General features: G+C 34.1%; 1 protein-coding gene across 1 annotated transcript in view; it reads right to left on the bottom strand.

Moving 5' to 3' along the window:
* Window positions 1-14,064, bottom strand: part of LOC129220616 (nitric oxide synthase, salivary gland-like) — a 150,013-nt gene that overhangs the window by 80,522 nt on the left and 55,427 nt on the right. The window contains 2 exon segments of the mRNA XM_054855046.1: window positions 6,223-6,364; window positions 10,236-10,327. Coding sequence (XP_054711021.1) covers window positions 6,223-6,364; window positions 10,236-10,327 — 234 coding nt within the window.

Genomic DNA, 14,064 nt, shown 5'->3' with positions numbered 1-14,064 from the left:
TAACAGTGCCCGACCCAGGAATCGAACTCGGTTCTGCGGTGTGGAAACCCTACCGCACTGAGCCACTGGGTTTCCATTTTTAGTACAGTAAAAATAGGGGTCGGACCCAAACATCCAAAAAAAAAAAAGCTAAACCTGGTGCAAATTGTTTATTACCCTCCCAATAAGAACAGGTAAAAAGTCCCACCCCATTGTGCGTCGGGTTTTGGAATGGGGGGCATCTAAAAATTGCAGTGTTGAGTATTTTTTCAGAATTTTTAGAATAAATTTAAAGTGAGAATATTATGTTATACTAAATTTAAAAGCATAAAATTAAAGGTGTTTGACCCCCAAGAGGGATGACAAAACCCACAAATGCTACAGAGCCCCCCTATCCCCGTAAAGCGAAGCAGTACCCCCGAACCCCCCTCCATACATTTCATATGGAAACATTATTTTATGCTAAGAAAATTGTTAGAAATCAAGTGTGTCCATTTTCCAAGAGCGATGGTGCACCTCCTCTCAAAGCTACAACACCCCCCCCCCTCTGCCAAATAAAATAAATCTCACCCCCCCCCCCACCTTTTATTTCAAGTAGAAGTATTATTTCATGCAAATCTAAAATGCATAAATCAGGACTGTCCACCCCATAAGAACAGTAGCTCACGTCCCAAAACGAAATTATGTACTAAAATATTATCCTCCCCCCCACCCCCTCTGATGGTGCACATTTGATTAAATGGCCAGAAAAATAACGCTGAACTGTTTTTTGCTTTCAAATGATTTCTCCTAAGCTTGTAACAAAAAGTCTTCGTTATCAAGATGTTTTTTGGAATCTAGATCCTCAGCAAAATCGTTATTGTTGCAGCTATGTCTAACACAGTTTGTGCATATAATTGAGCACTTCAGTCTACTTTCAGACTTTTCAAACATTCACTATATCCAATGAACCCCTCAGAGCAAGCACAAGATTTGAGACGCAGAAAGTCTTCTAGAGCAGAAGGCTTGGCTGTTGTAATAGGACTTCATTTATATTTCTGTGGTGCTTTCTTTACGCTCATCAAAAATGACACTAGCTTTCCCATACTTACAAGTGACCTACACGCTGCATTGCTGGCATATTTCCTTGAAGCTTACATATCATTACCAAAAATATGTTCAAGCGGGTATCTTCCTTCTATTACATATGAGGCAGTGAGAAGCAAAGGGCAAAATTAAAAATTTCGAGATAACCAGTACAAATGGTTGGTGAACCTCTCCTATATCTTGGGGCAAGAAATGTCCTAGTAGACCTGGTAGTTGCTTCTATACAGCATGATTTAGAAAAAAAAATCAATGAAAGTCTACCTAGGATCTTATCTTTAAACGCGTTTTATTCAAAACTTGAAAATGTCCACTTACATCCCTTTGCTTCTCACTGCCTCATATATGACACCAGCTGTTCGTTCTGTGATTTTGGATGAACCTTTTGCTTCAGATAATAGTACTTTAACGATACAGGATTTCTTTCCTTCTGAAACCAGATTCATCGAATACTGATGGAGGATCAGCGCATAACTCGTACCAGAAGTTTTTAGCAATTTGTTATTCCATCTTTACTGTTCATACCATTCGGTGTAAAAGATGGTTTGGGCTTACACATCTTTACAGATAGTAACTACTCTCGTAACAGAAGCTAAAGACATAACTGCTTACCTCCTTTACAAAGAAATGCCACAAAATTGTTTGCCTTCAATATGATTTGATGTTACTACCCGAACGTTAAAGGTCTTATCGCAACTCACCTTATCATCAGCGAGCAATACCCATACCAACTTGAGAGGGAAGAAACTTCTGGGGCTTTAGAAACGGATTGAGATTTCCAAACTGAGAGACAAAAAGGTGTAAATATTTAGCATTCTATTGATGTATTGCTCATTGCTCTCATCAAAACTTGTTCTATCGTTGAATCACTACAGGTTCTAGACCACCTGAATTTGTCACCACGTTAGATCGATGGATAGCTGATGTTTGATGTGATCAAATTTTTTTATCGCATAATGTACTCAAAAGTTTCAGATAGAGTTGCAAGTATATGTCCGCATATTTAGCATAATTCACATAACCAGCTGCGTAAAAGAGAGGTAGCTTGGTGTTTGCAAATGAGAACCCCCACCGACTTAGAGGGTGCAGAATTGCAGCATTGCCCGTCTCTCTATTGGCAATTCCGGTTTGCCCCACCCTTACGGTGATGGCAAAAGATTGCAGAAAAGTTGAAGTAAGTTAATCAAGAAGAAGTAGGGAAACTTTGGTCAATTTGGACTTTTTTTATGCTGCACAGGAATTTTTTTTTCCAGCTCTCTAAACAGTTTAATAACTCCAGTCACAAATAATTTGGTTACTGAGCTCGCTTAGATCTTTTAGAACTATCATTCTGACATTACCATATCATTGTGAGGCATTTTGTACTTCGGAAAAGTTTAAGTCAGGGAAATTTTTTCGTGAACTTCACTGCAAATGTGCACTCACTGTGATTTTGGAATGTAAATTCAGGGTCCCCCCCCCTCAATGCGATGGTGCACCCCTTAAGTGTGACGGAGTACCCATCAAGAATAAAAGTCCTCAATAAAGAAAGAAATACCCCTTGAAAAAACTGCCTTAAAAATTCCAATGACGCAAAGCTGCTCCATGGACACCCCCCCATTCCCCCCCCCCGCCTGTACACCCCTGTTAATTAGAATTTTTTATGTGAGAGTTTATTGTTTTACTGTTATAGAGTGGTTTCTGCGAGGTTTCAGAATTTTTTTTAAGTTATAGAAATTATTCTTATTTAAATAGAGGATTGTTTCGTCTCCCCCCCTTCCCCCCAAAACCCGACGCGCAAAGTGCTGGGACTTTTTACCCCTTCTTGCTGGAAGGGTAAGAAGTAATTTGCAACAGGTTTCACTTTTTTTTTTTTGGATGTTTGGGTTTGGCCATTTTTTGGCCTAATTTTACTGTACTATTTGTACATAAGTCAGGAGAATTACAATAACCTGGTGCATATCAAATTGGCAAAGCTGTTGAAATAGCACTTTCTGCTGTTGAAATAAAAAATTGCCATATTTGCTCCTCGTCTATAAAAGGTGTTCAAATGAAAATGTACCAAATGATACTATAGGTCCAATTGAAGACTTTATTCAAAAATTGCACCACAGGTCTGAGCATCACGATCCCACTGATTAACTAACCAAAGGATTCCTTGTTCTCAGAATTTCTGTGGCTGTGACGAGACCCAGTCCTTCACAGTGTCCTTGAGTTCGTCGTCCGAGTTGAAGCGCTTCCCTTTCAAATGCTTTTTCAAAGGATCAAACCCATAGAAATCGCAGGGCGGCATGTCCGGGCTGTTGATCAGATGGTCAAGCTGTCCCCACTTGAACTTGTCCAGTGCCGCCTGAGTGACATTGGGGGCTTGTTGACGTGCTTGACGCCCGTACGGAGCAGCCCAGGTCTTTGAATCCTGATGAACCTGCATAGGCTTTGGAGTGCCTCTCAGTACAAATTTGAGTTAGTGATTCTCTTGTGCTCAAGGAATTTAATAAGTAACGGACTTCGTACGTCGAAAAAGACAGTCAATATGATGGCGCTCTTTGGAAGAACCTCTATCTTGGGCATGCTTCGATCCACGCTGGATACTCCAATCGTAAACCAAAATGTTTCGCTACGTTCTCCCATAGCGGTATACTCAAATATATTCACGGTTACGTTGGTGCACCGTTTGGTGCCTTTTCATTTGAATGCCCCTAATAACTCTTATATAATTAAAAACTGAGCGTTTATATGTATGTCCAAGTTTCTTCTCCCGAACGACAGTGAACTGACTATCGAACCAGGTATCGATGGATTCGTTATCTTCCCGTCTTCATGTTTGGCTATTAACATAATCCTCCGATAATAATTAGCGGAGATATCAATTAAAAACTATTATGACACTTGGATTTCGACATAACATCCCTATTTTTCGAAGGCTTTCCTCCATTCAAATTATTGTTCAGTGCTTCATCTCAACTTTCCGCAACAATGCTTTTATTAAAATGTATAGCGGTGAGGAAAATCATTGAGATGAAAGATCTGTTGCCATTTTTTTTCTCGATTATGAACAGGTAAAATTCTTGTTTTTGTTTTGAGGCTTTTCCTGTAATCAGGGGATTTAAAATGTTTCCTTTTTGGGGATTTTCCGCAATCTACCGCAAAATTTCACTGAATTTTTTTTTGGTTCAAGCCTCTGAGTGTTGAACTCGCGTCACTTGACATAACTTTTTTTTTCGAGGTGGACCGTGCAAAGCCGGGTGAAACAGCTAGTAAATCTTATATTTATTGCAATAAAGATTTCACACTTTGGTAGAAAGATTTCAAATCTTAGTTTTCTTTTCCTAATAGCTCTGAGCATTTTTATAAAAACGCTTCTTATAAATTAATCCGAGAGAAATAAAATTTGAAATAGCGATTCAATTAATAGCATTCACTAATCAACTGTCTGCAATTTAACTGAGAAAAGCACATTTTTAATCAGCTGATATATTAATACAGATCAAATTAAATATTTACTTGAAACAAAAGATACCCGAATATGTAAATGAGGAATTAAGAAAAAAATAAATCAAAAGTACAGACAGTCAAATGTAATGGATGTAAAACCTGCATAATATCATGTAATGTAACCTGAATATTTAATCAAAATAATAGTTCAATTATATGTATTTTATTTTACAGTTTAATAAACATAAGCAGTCTTTAGAACGCATAAATCAACCCATATTTGCTCGAATATGCCCAAATGGTATGCCTGAAAATGCTAAATAGCACCGAAAGAATACATTTCAAAGATCTCCAAAATGTCTTCATTGATTTATTTTAATGGTATATGTCTTTACATAAAGCTTTAAATTACTTGTGAAATGCATGGTAAGGAAAGCAGTCGCAGAAATATTCGATGTTAAGGGTAATAAGCAATCTTTTTCGTTGATTTTTTTTTTCTGAAATGCTGAAATGGCAGCTTTTGGATCTGGCAGTTTTGGAAGAAGACTTTTAGCACCAGTCCGACTTTTGAGTCTTCAAGATAACTAAATTATATTTGAATCCAGCTATTTGCAAATTGAAACTGGTTTAAAAGTGATCTTACGAAACACCCTATTAAGCATTGTGAGGGAATGTGGGGCAAAGTGAAATAGTGAAACATTTTTTGTGCTTTTAGCGCCACCTATCTGGCAATATTTTAACTATATAGAAACGCATGTATTCTATTTCAGTCATCAGAAACATATGAAAAATCAAAGTAATGATTATAAAAGCCATTTTTGAAAATTGATACTCATATTGCAATATTTTGTTGTGACTCAAAAATAATTTTTGTTATTCAGAAATAATAAAGTTCATGTTATTGACATTATAAGTATTGACTCAGAACTACTAAATACTGCAATATTCATTTATTTAAACTTGAGCTTACTTTTATTGTAAACATTTTTTACAATTAATCAAGAGCGTGCGAGGCAAAGTGAAATAGTTAATTTCATTTGCTAATTCAAAAAAAAAAAAATCGACAACATTGTCGCATATATATATATATATATATATATATATATATATATATATATATATATATATATATATATATATATATATATATATATATATATACATTCATTCACTTATTTTCCTATTTATTCACTCTTTTTATTACCCATTTATTATTCTCACGTAAGGAGCCTATTTATTTATTAATTTATTCGTTTCTTGTTTCAGTTTTAGTCTTACATTTGTTTACTTATACACTCATTTGATGAAAAATATTTCTAATGCTGAAATAGAAAATATTTCATGCTATTTTTCACTTTGCCCCATGAAAGAAAAAGCTAAAAATTTCCACCTTTTTTAAGGTATAAATTAACAGAAAAAAAGAAAAATAACATTTTACTGCAAGTTTTATTACAAAGTGCATTGTTCTTTCTTTATGTACTAGAATTTCCAGAACAAATTTATAGTTTGTTCATTTTGAAAAAGGTATCTCATCTTAACTATCTTACTTTGCCCCACATTCTCCTATGTAACTTGAATCTCAAATGTATAGTATTTTTTAACAGTAAATATTATCTGATATATAGTACTTTTTAACAGTAAATAGTATCTGAGAGTAAAAGTCTAAAAAAAAACAGTATTCTTCTACATAGCTCTGTCTTGCATTGAATCTATGACAATTACTTTTGCTTGATTAAAATACCTCACCTGTGTGAAATCTGAATTGGCCGGATCTCCAACAACTTTTCCGTTTTCTTTCTTATAGCCAGCATACATAATCAACTGGTTGTTCCATATTCGGAAATCATGAAGTCCATCCGTTCTTTGGGGGAAAATTGTTATTGCGGACCTGGAAAGTAAATAAAAGTATTTTAGTAGTCAGCACAACTCGGTAGTTCCCCCAATACTGTAATCCATAATTCAAAAAACTTGTATGAAATACCAGAAATATTCGAAGATATTTATCATAAATGGCAAAAAAAGAAAAAGCATATTTTAGTTTTCAATGGTAAAAACCAACTTATTCTCTACAAAATATGCACATGTTTTGTGTTTGTATAACTTGTTTAAGTTTACAAGTTATTCTGTTATGTTCCATTTGAATGAAAAGTGAATTCCTCTTGTCAAATCTTCAACGAGACTGCGCAATTTTTTAGGTCGCGAATAAGTTCTAAGTTATTCTTTGAATACTGAGAACGTTGCGCAAAACGTCCTCGAGCTCACTTATGTAGGTATTGATTTTTAGGTTGATTTCAGACTTCCAGATTTTTTGCTGTATTGCATACTACTGGTGAAGTTAGTTGTTTTTTCTTTTAAAACAAAGGGATTGGATTTCTTTTAAAAAAAAAACTTTTTTTGTCACATTTCCCTTCATAGTTAGCCAAACTAAAGGTATTTTAATTTAAATTTTAAGAATATTTGATCTTATATGTTTAAAAGATTGTAGAAACAATTTACAACTTCCCTATGGACTGAGTAAACTATACAACCGCAGTTGAAACCAGGACTGCGAAGTCGGGAAAAAATGACCGACTCCTAGAATTTTGGAGTTTTGACTCCGCCTTCTTTATCCCAAAATCAGTTCGACTCCCACTCCATAAGCGCTGACAGAGTTGCGGACTTAAAGTGAAATGATAGACTCCGACTTTTGGAATTTTAAACTTTCGACTCCGATTTTGCCCAAAACTCAGTTCGACTCCATCTTTTCGACTCCGATTCCACAGTCCTGGTTGAAACGCTAGTGAAAACGTTTTTTTAGTTGAAAAAAATTTTGAAAAAAAAATAGAACCGACTTCAAAATTGCTCTAAAAAGTGAAAAATAATTTTATTCTTTAAACACCATCGATAATACTTTTAAACAAAATTTTTGAAGTTGGCGCAAAAACGATCGATAAAATCATTCACAGCCATAACTCAACTACAAGTATAAATTTAACCACGTCCAGTTTCTTCACTACCACATGCATTACGCATTGATGACAGCATATTTGAGTAACGATATAAATGTTTCGTTCCTAAGTTTGGATGATTTTTTGATAAAATATGAACGAAGCATGGTTACAATGGATTTTACTTTTTGTTTTTGCGCCAACTTCAAAAATTATGTTTAAAAGTATTATCGATGGTGTTTAATTTTGAATAAAATTTTTTATTTCATTAGAGCAATGTAGATATTTCAGTGAGTGAAGTTACCTAGTAAGAAGTTCGGTTCTATATCACTGTATTGCTTTAGAAAAGCCTTTATTCAAAATTATCATTACAATTACTATTAATGTTACAGTTATATGGCACCAAACTTTTATAACAATGAGATTTCATATTGTCGCGTAGATGAAGATAGCGAAGACAATGTGAAAGCCAAATGAAGCGAATACTCGTTAGTCTCAACTCGATATCTTTATTCAGAACCACGAATGAACGTTACATCTCCTTATATGCAACTTGAAAAAGTGCTGGAGCTTTCCAAACTTTAAAAGATACAGAAATTTATAGAACATACGAGAAAATACGGGAAACAGTAGAAACGAAATTTTAGTAAAATTCACGTTGTCCTAATCGGGATTTGAACCCGGGTCGCTCGTGTGGGAGACGAGAATTCTACCACTGAGCCACCGTTATCCATGGATGAAAAGTGCGAACTTCGCTACAATATCATTTTAATCATTTAATAGGGAAATTTACTGTTTTTTGCCCATAACTTTTTTTCTAAAGAACAAATATGGTCAAACAAGTAATGGGACCTAAGTTGAGTCATCCTCTATCCATTAAAAAAAGAATCATCGAAATCGGTTCACTAGGTGAGACGCTATGAGTGGACAAACAAAAAAAACATACATACGGTATGAACTGATAACCGCCTCCTTTTTGAAGTCGGTTAATAACTGTAAAAGCTCATTTATGTGCTAAAAATAAAATCTCCTGAAGCGTCTACATGTATAAATGCAAAAAACTCGAGTACTATACCCGCCAGAGTTTTGCTTCATTTGGTACAGGGGTGGTTTAGAGATTGGCTCGAGGAAAGTTCTGTAAGTAGTTCCTTTCAATTCCAATTAAAATTTTTTAAAAAATACATAGAATCCCAGGTATTAAGTAAGAGAAAAACTCATATTTTCTATCTTCTGTCAAAATTCAATGAGGGCATAATTTTTTTTTAAGCTGTGATATCGTTGTAAAAATAATAATAATAAAAAATCTTTTAGGTTGACGTATCTTATGGAATTTCGGAGGCAAGTTCTTATGTAGTTTATAAATATCTAATTCATAAAATTTTAATTTTATCTACACTGTATATACATTAATAACAAGAAACCATAGGGTACTTCTCACACCTACCAAACTATATGTTCAATTCATCTACCACAGAGTAAATTTTTGAACTGAAGCATTCTTAATTTTAATACACTGCTTTTATCGTATTATCTTCTGAAATGAGAAAATTGGAGCAGCTTTATGGATGAGTATTTTATCCTTAATATAACCCGAAAGGGGAGAAAAGGACAATGGTGACAAAACACGTAGTCTTGAAATCTAGTTCCAATCATCAAATCACATTTGGGAACAGTTTCAGCAAATGATTCACAATTTTAAAATTAACTAGCTGCATTGCCCGGTTTTGCACGGTCTACCTCGAAAATAAAAGTTAGGTCAAGTGACGCGTGTTCAACAATCAAGCTCGGAAAAAAATTGCGGCAGAATGCGGAAAGATAACGAAAAGGAGACATTTTAAATCCTCCGATTACAGGAAAATCCTCAAAACAAAAGCCAGAATTTTATTTGTTCATATTTAAGAATAAAAATGGCAACAGATATTTCTTCTCAATGATTTTCCTCACCGCTACAAATTTTAATAAAAGCATTGTTACGGAAAGTTGAGTTGAAGCACTGAATAAGAATTTGAATGGAGAAAAGCCTTCGAAAAATAGGGATTTTATGTCGAAATCTAAGTGTCAAAATTAGTTTTTTAATTGGTAAGATCTCCTTTAATTATCATAGAAGGATTATGTTAAATAGCCAAACATAAAGACGTGAAAATTACGAATCTATCGATACTTGGTTCATGGTCAGTTCACTGGCGTTCGGGAGAAATAACTTGGATATAGATACATAGATATACATGCGCTCAGTTTTTAATTATATAAGATTTTTACTCATTCTGTTCAGTAATTCAACTTAGTTTAACCTCACGGTTTAATAATGGTGTCAGACAAAAATCTGAACAATGATTTTACCTTTTATCGCAGTATCTTTTAACACTTTAACAAATTTTTACATTCTTCATACTAGTTGGTTGGTTGGTTTTCGTGACCATGGACTTCCTTCAAATTGTGCCATGCGCAGAGATAACTGCCTCAGCTATTTGGAGGCAGGTTCATACAAGTAAACTCTATATATCGTAGAAATCTCAATAATGAGTAATAATAGTGAAATAATAAATAATAATATAAGTATTAAAAATAACAAGTAAATACCAGATGACAGTAGTAAAGAAAAATATGACAACCTTTAAACTAAAAGAAATTTAACAATAGAAGATTTCTGACTCTTAATTAGTAATAAAATATTTATCTAAAATAAATTCGCTTTTCCTTACATTTTTCTCTCTTTTTAAGTTTATACTTTCTCGCTTGTTATCGCAATAAAAAACGTTTCTTAAAATAGAAAAAAAAAAAAAAACAAAAACAAAAAAAAAAAAAAGAAAAAAGAAAAAGAAAAAACCGCACCTTATATTTCCTTTATTTGTTGCATATTTGATGTGGTTACAAATAGCATCGAACATTTCTCTCGTCGAGGCGACATATCGGGCATCAAAAACCTGGAAACAAATAATATACATTAAAATTAATGTGAAATACTGCGATTAATGTGAAATGAAACATGGAAATGTATTTTTAAAAGCATTTAACTGAATAGTATACAAAATTACAGAAAAAAAGTGCTTCCAATGAAACAAAAGAGGAATTAACTTCTTCTACAACAACTGGCGTAATGTGAGTTAGACAGGCATTACAGAATAGACATCCAAAGAATATAAAGAACCAAGTCTGCGGTACCTTTCAAACTTACGACTACTAGAATCTTCCAGAGTGCTTGGAGTTACGAATAAAAACGAAAAGCAACATGGACACAAATAGAATGATATTGATATGCTTATTAAGTAGCTTGCTTTTGACTTTGAAGTACTGTAACAGTTAGCGACTACGTTCTGTGAGTGCTGTTATCGAGTATTATTTCTAGTAATACCAATTTACCAAAATTACTATCACTAGCAACGAGTACTAGAATTTTCCAGAGTGCTTGGAGTCAAGAATAAAAGTGTAGAGCAATATAGACACAAATAGAATGATATTCATACGCTAATTAAGTAGCTCGCTTTTGACTTTGAAGCATTGCAACAATTTGCAAGTACGGTCCGCGTGATGTTACCCATTTCTTTTCTTTATTTTGCTAGTAAAAACAATCTACCGAAATTACTATTACTAGCAACAAGTACTAGAATCTTCCTCAGTGCTTGGAAATGAGAGTGATATGCTAATTTGGTAGCTTATTTTTGACTTTGAAGCACTGCAATAGTTTGCGATTAAGTTCTGAGTGATGCTACTGAGTATAATTGCTAGTAATACCACCGTCCGTGACATGAATTTTGAAAATAATTTTGTGCACCTAGATTTGTAGTTTTAATTACTTTTTACTTAAATTTAGTTGATTTTAATACGTCAAAGTGTTATCCGCGCTCGGTTATGCTCATTATTGTAGCGAAGCGAAATTGCTAACAGTATAAAATGCAAATCAATAACCGCGTCGTAAAACTTAAAAACCCATACTTTTATCTTAACATGCAGGTAAAATTGAGGCAAAAGAAAAAAGATTCGCAAAATAAATAAATAAATTTAAAAAAGAAGAAAATAAAAAGTTTTGTTCTAATTTTGTCAAATCGAAGGACAAATCAACATTACCTTATTGCTTCGTCTTATTCTTCCATTTTTCCAAATAGTACAACCAAGTTGATTTGATTTGTTCATTTTATGGTCATAACCTTGATTCAAGTGAAAGGATAAATAATTTATATTATTAAGCAAAAGTAATGCTTTTCGAGAATAAAAGGAAAATGCTCTCTCTTTACCTGAGTTTTAAATGCAAAACAATAGATCATTTATGTCCTTGTTTATGGTAGTAGCATAATAACGAAAGGAAATACCTCCCTTTAGGCCGGTTCGTTAACCTTAAATAAATTTTCTGTCTCCAGTCATTTTGAAGGGAATAATGAAAAAAAAAAATAGAATCATAATTTTATGATTTAATATCGCTCCTCTGGTTCAGAATGGATTACATTTTCTTCCCTCAAAAGCTGATATATAATTGGAAAGATTTCGGAAATAAGTCTTTTACTTAGCACTTCAATTAAAGAGTACGATGCAGTAAGTAGATTAACTATCAGAAAATAATTTCAGAAAATTATTTAATGAAATAAAGGCTGCAGTGGAGGTGGATTTTGCAGTTGTTTTTAGTATTAATGCTTTTGGTTACAAATTACTGGGAAGCAGTCATTGAAGGTTCAAAATTTCGGTTCTTTGGTCCTTGTTTAACTTGTTGGGATAGTGGGTATTGTGTTCGAAGTAAATTAAACTTTCATAAACTTACACTAAAAATTTTGAAATTCGGTGTAATATTGTGTTTATAAATTTCTACTTTTTTTACTTGCTGCGTAAAAGTTTTGTATTAAAATTATTTAATTAATTCAGTATTTGAGAATATTTATATAATCTCATTTATCCGGTTCACGTTTATCCGGATCAAATGCGTAGAGTAAAAAAAAATCTGTTTAAGAATATTACAATAGCAAGATCGGAACTATAAATACACCAAATATTTGTTGTTTATTTTGATTCAATGTACAACTCCTGCATGCATTGAAAAAGATGATCCTTTTAACGCCGAAACACATGTCTGCAGTAATCCGCAATTCGTTTTTTGACGTTGTTGTTTCTTATATTAGTTTTTAGCACAGAGGTATTTATTTATCTAACATGATGTATTTCGAGTGTCTATCCGACCCTACTGTAGTTTAACTATAAATGATAAAGTGCTTGGAGAAACAAAACTAAGTAATTTTGTTACAAAGCAATGTTTTTTGCTGTAACATCTGCTTATAAAAGAATTTATTTCGCTTATTACCTGGATTATCCGGATTTTTGTTTATTCGGATTGACTTTCATCCCAGTAAGTCCACATAAACGAAATTGTACTGTACTTTCACAGGGGTGCCCACCCCCTAGGAGCAAGGGTGCACCGCACCTAAATATCATAAAGACCCCCCCCCCACCCAAATGAGAAAATTACCCGTCAAAACAACTCCCCGTAAAAATTTCAATCGCGCTTCTGTGCCATGATCCCCCCTAGGTGGAAAACCCTGACTTTCAGGAACTATACAGGGTGATTCTTAAAGAATGATGGGGGTTTCATAAGGCTACCGATTTGAGAACATTTGGATCCACAGCTGTCCGGCGGAGCTTGAATGAAAGAGCGAATTGTTAAGTTTCACTTTGCTACCGATAGATATTTCTGCGTGTTATCAAGCGTTCCACTTATTATTTGTTATTCAGTCAGTCAAAATGGCAGTCAAAAAGAGGTAATTTATCACTTTATGATTGCCAACCCCCCTCATAGGTCAACACCATGTAATTTCTTCCCGGTGGAGATATATAAAGGATACTGCTTCCCCCCCTACTTCTTGCTGATATTGACAAACTCAAGAATTGAATTGCCGCAGCGATTGCTTCTGTGACTGCTTTCGCGCTACAACGTATATGACTGGAATTTGAGTACGGGTGTGTTGAGTTCAAACGTCAGGAAGGGGTCATACAGATTATCTTCAGAATAATTAAGTATGCAAAACATCATTTCTGGACCATTTTTACTCTTGGAAATTATACACTTTTGAAACCCCACTATTCTTTTTGTATCACCTTGTACAACTGAGTGTAGAATCTTGCGAGTGAGGTGCAAGATTACGATTCAGATGGACACCCAGTAATTTTAAACCGCGTATCACTTCTGAATACATTTAAATTACATCGTATAGTATAACTGATATTCAAGTTGTTTTGAAGTTGGAAAAAGTATACCGTAAAATGCAGAATTTTTAAACGTGCAACTTAAATAATGATGTTTGTACTTTCACTTAATACGACAGAATTTTTTAAAAAACATCTAAAAGTTCGTAAAACCTGGATTAGTAGTGGCTTTTTTAAGGACAAGAAACAATGTACTTCATACCCCAGGGTTCTCCGTGTTTGCTCCACAGGTTGTTTATCGGCTGGGTGAGATTCTTAAGATCAGTCAGTCTTTTAAATTTAGATCGGGACTCAAGGATCCCTGGTCCTGAGATAGGTCAGGAAAGATTTACAACATGATGGCAAAAATTACATATGTAACCAGCATGGGTATCAAATAATCATCCAGGGCTAGATAAATGGCGGATCCAGCTGCTGGTTTTGGAAAGGGTCATTTCCAAAAGGGATTATAAATGTCATTTTTGTGAAAAAAATTAGG

Source organism: Uloborus diversus, chromosome 4 (genome assembly GCF_026930045.1).
Source record: "Uloborus diversus isolate 005 chromosome 4, Udiv.v.3.1, whole genome shotgun sequence".
NCBI lineage: Eukaryota > Metazoa > Arthropoda > Arachnida > Araneae > Uloboridae > Uloborus > Uloborus diversus.
Note: the sequence above shows the minus strand (reverse complement) of the source record. Positions and strands in the feature narration are given on the sequence as shown.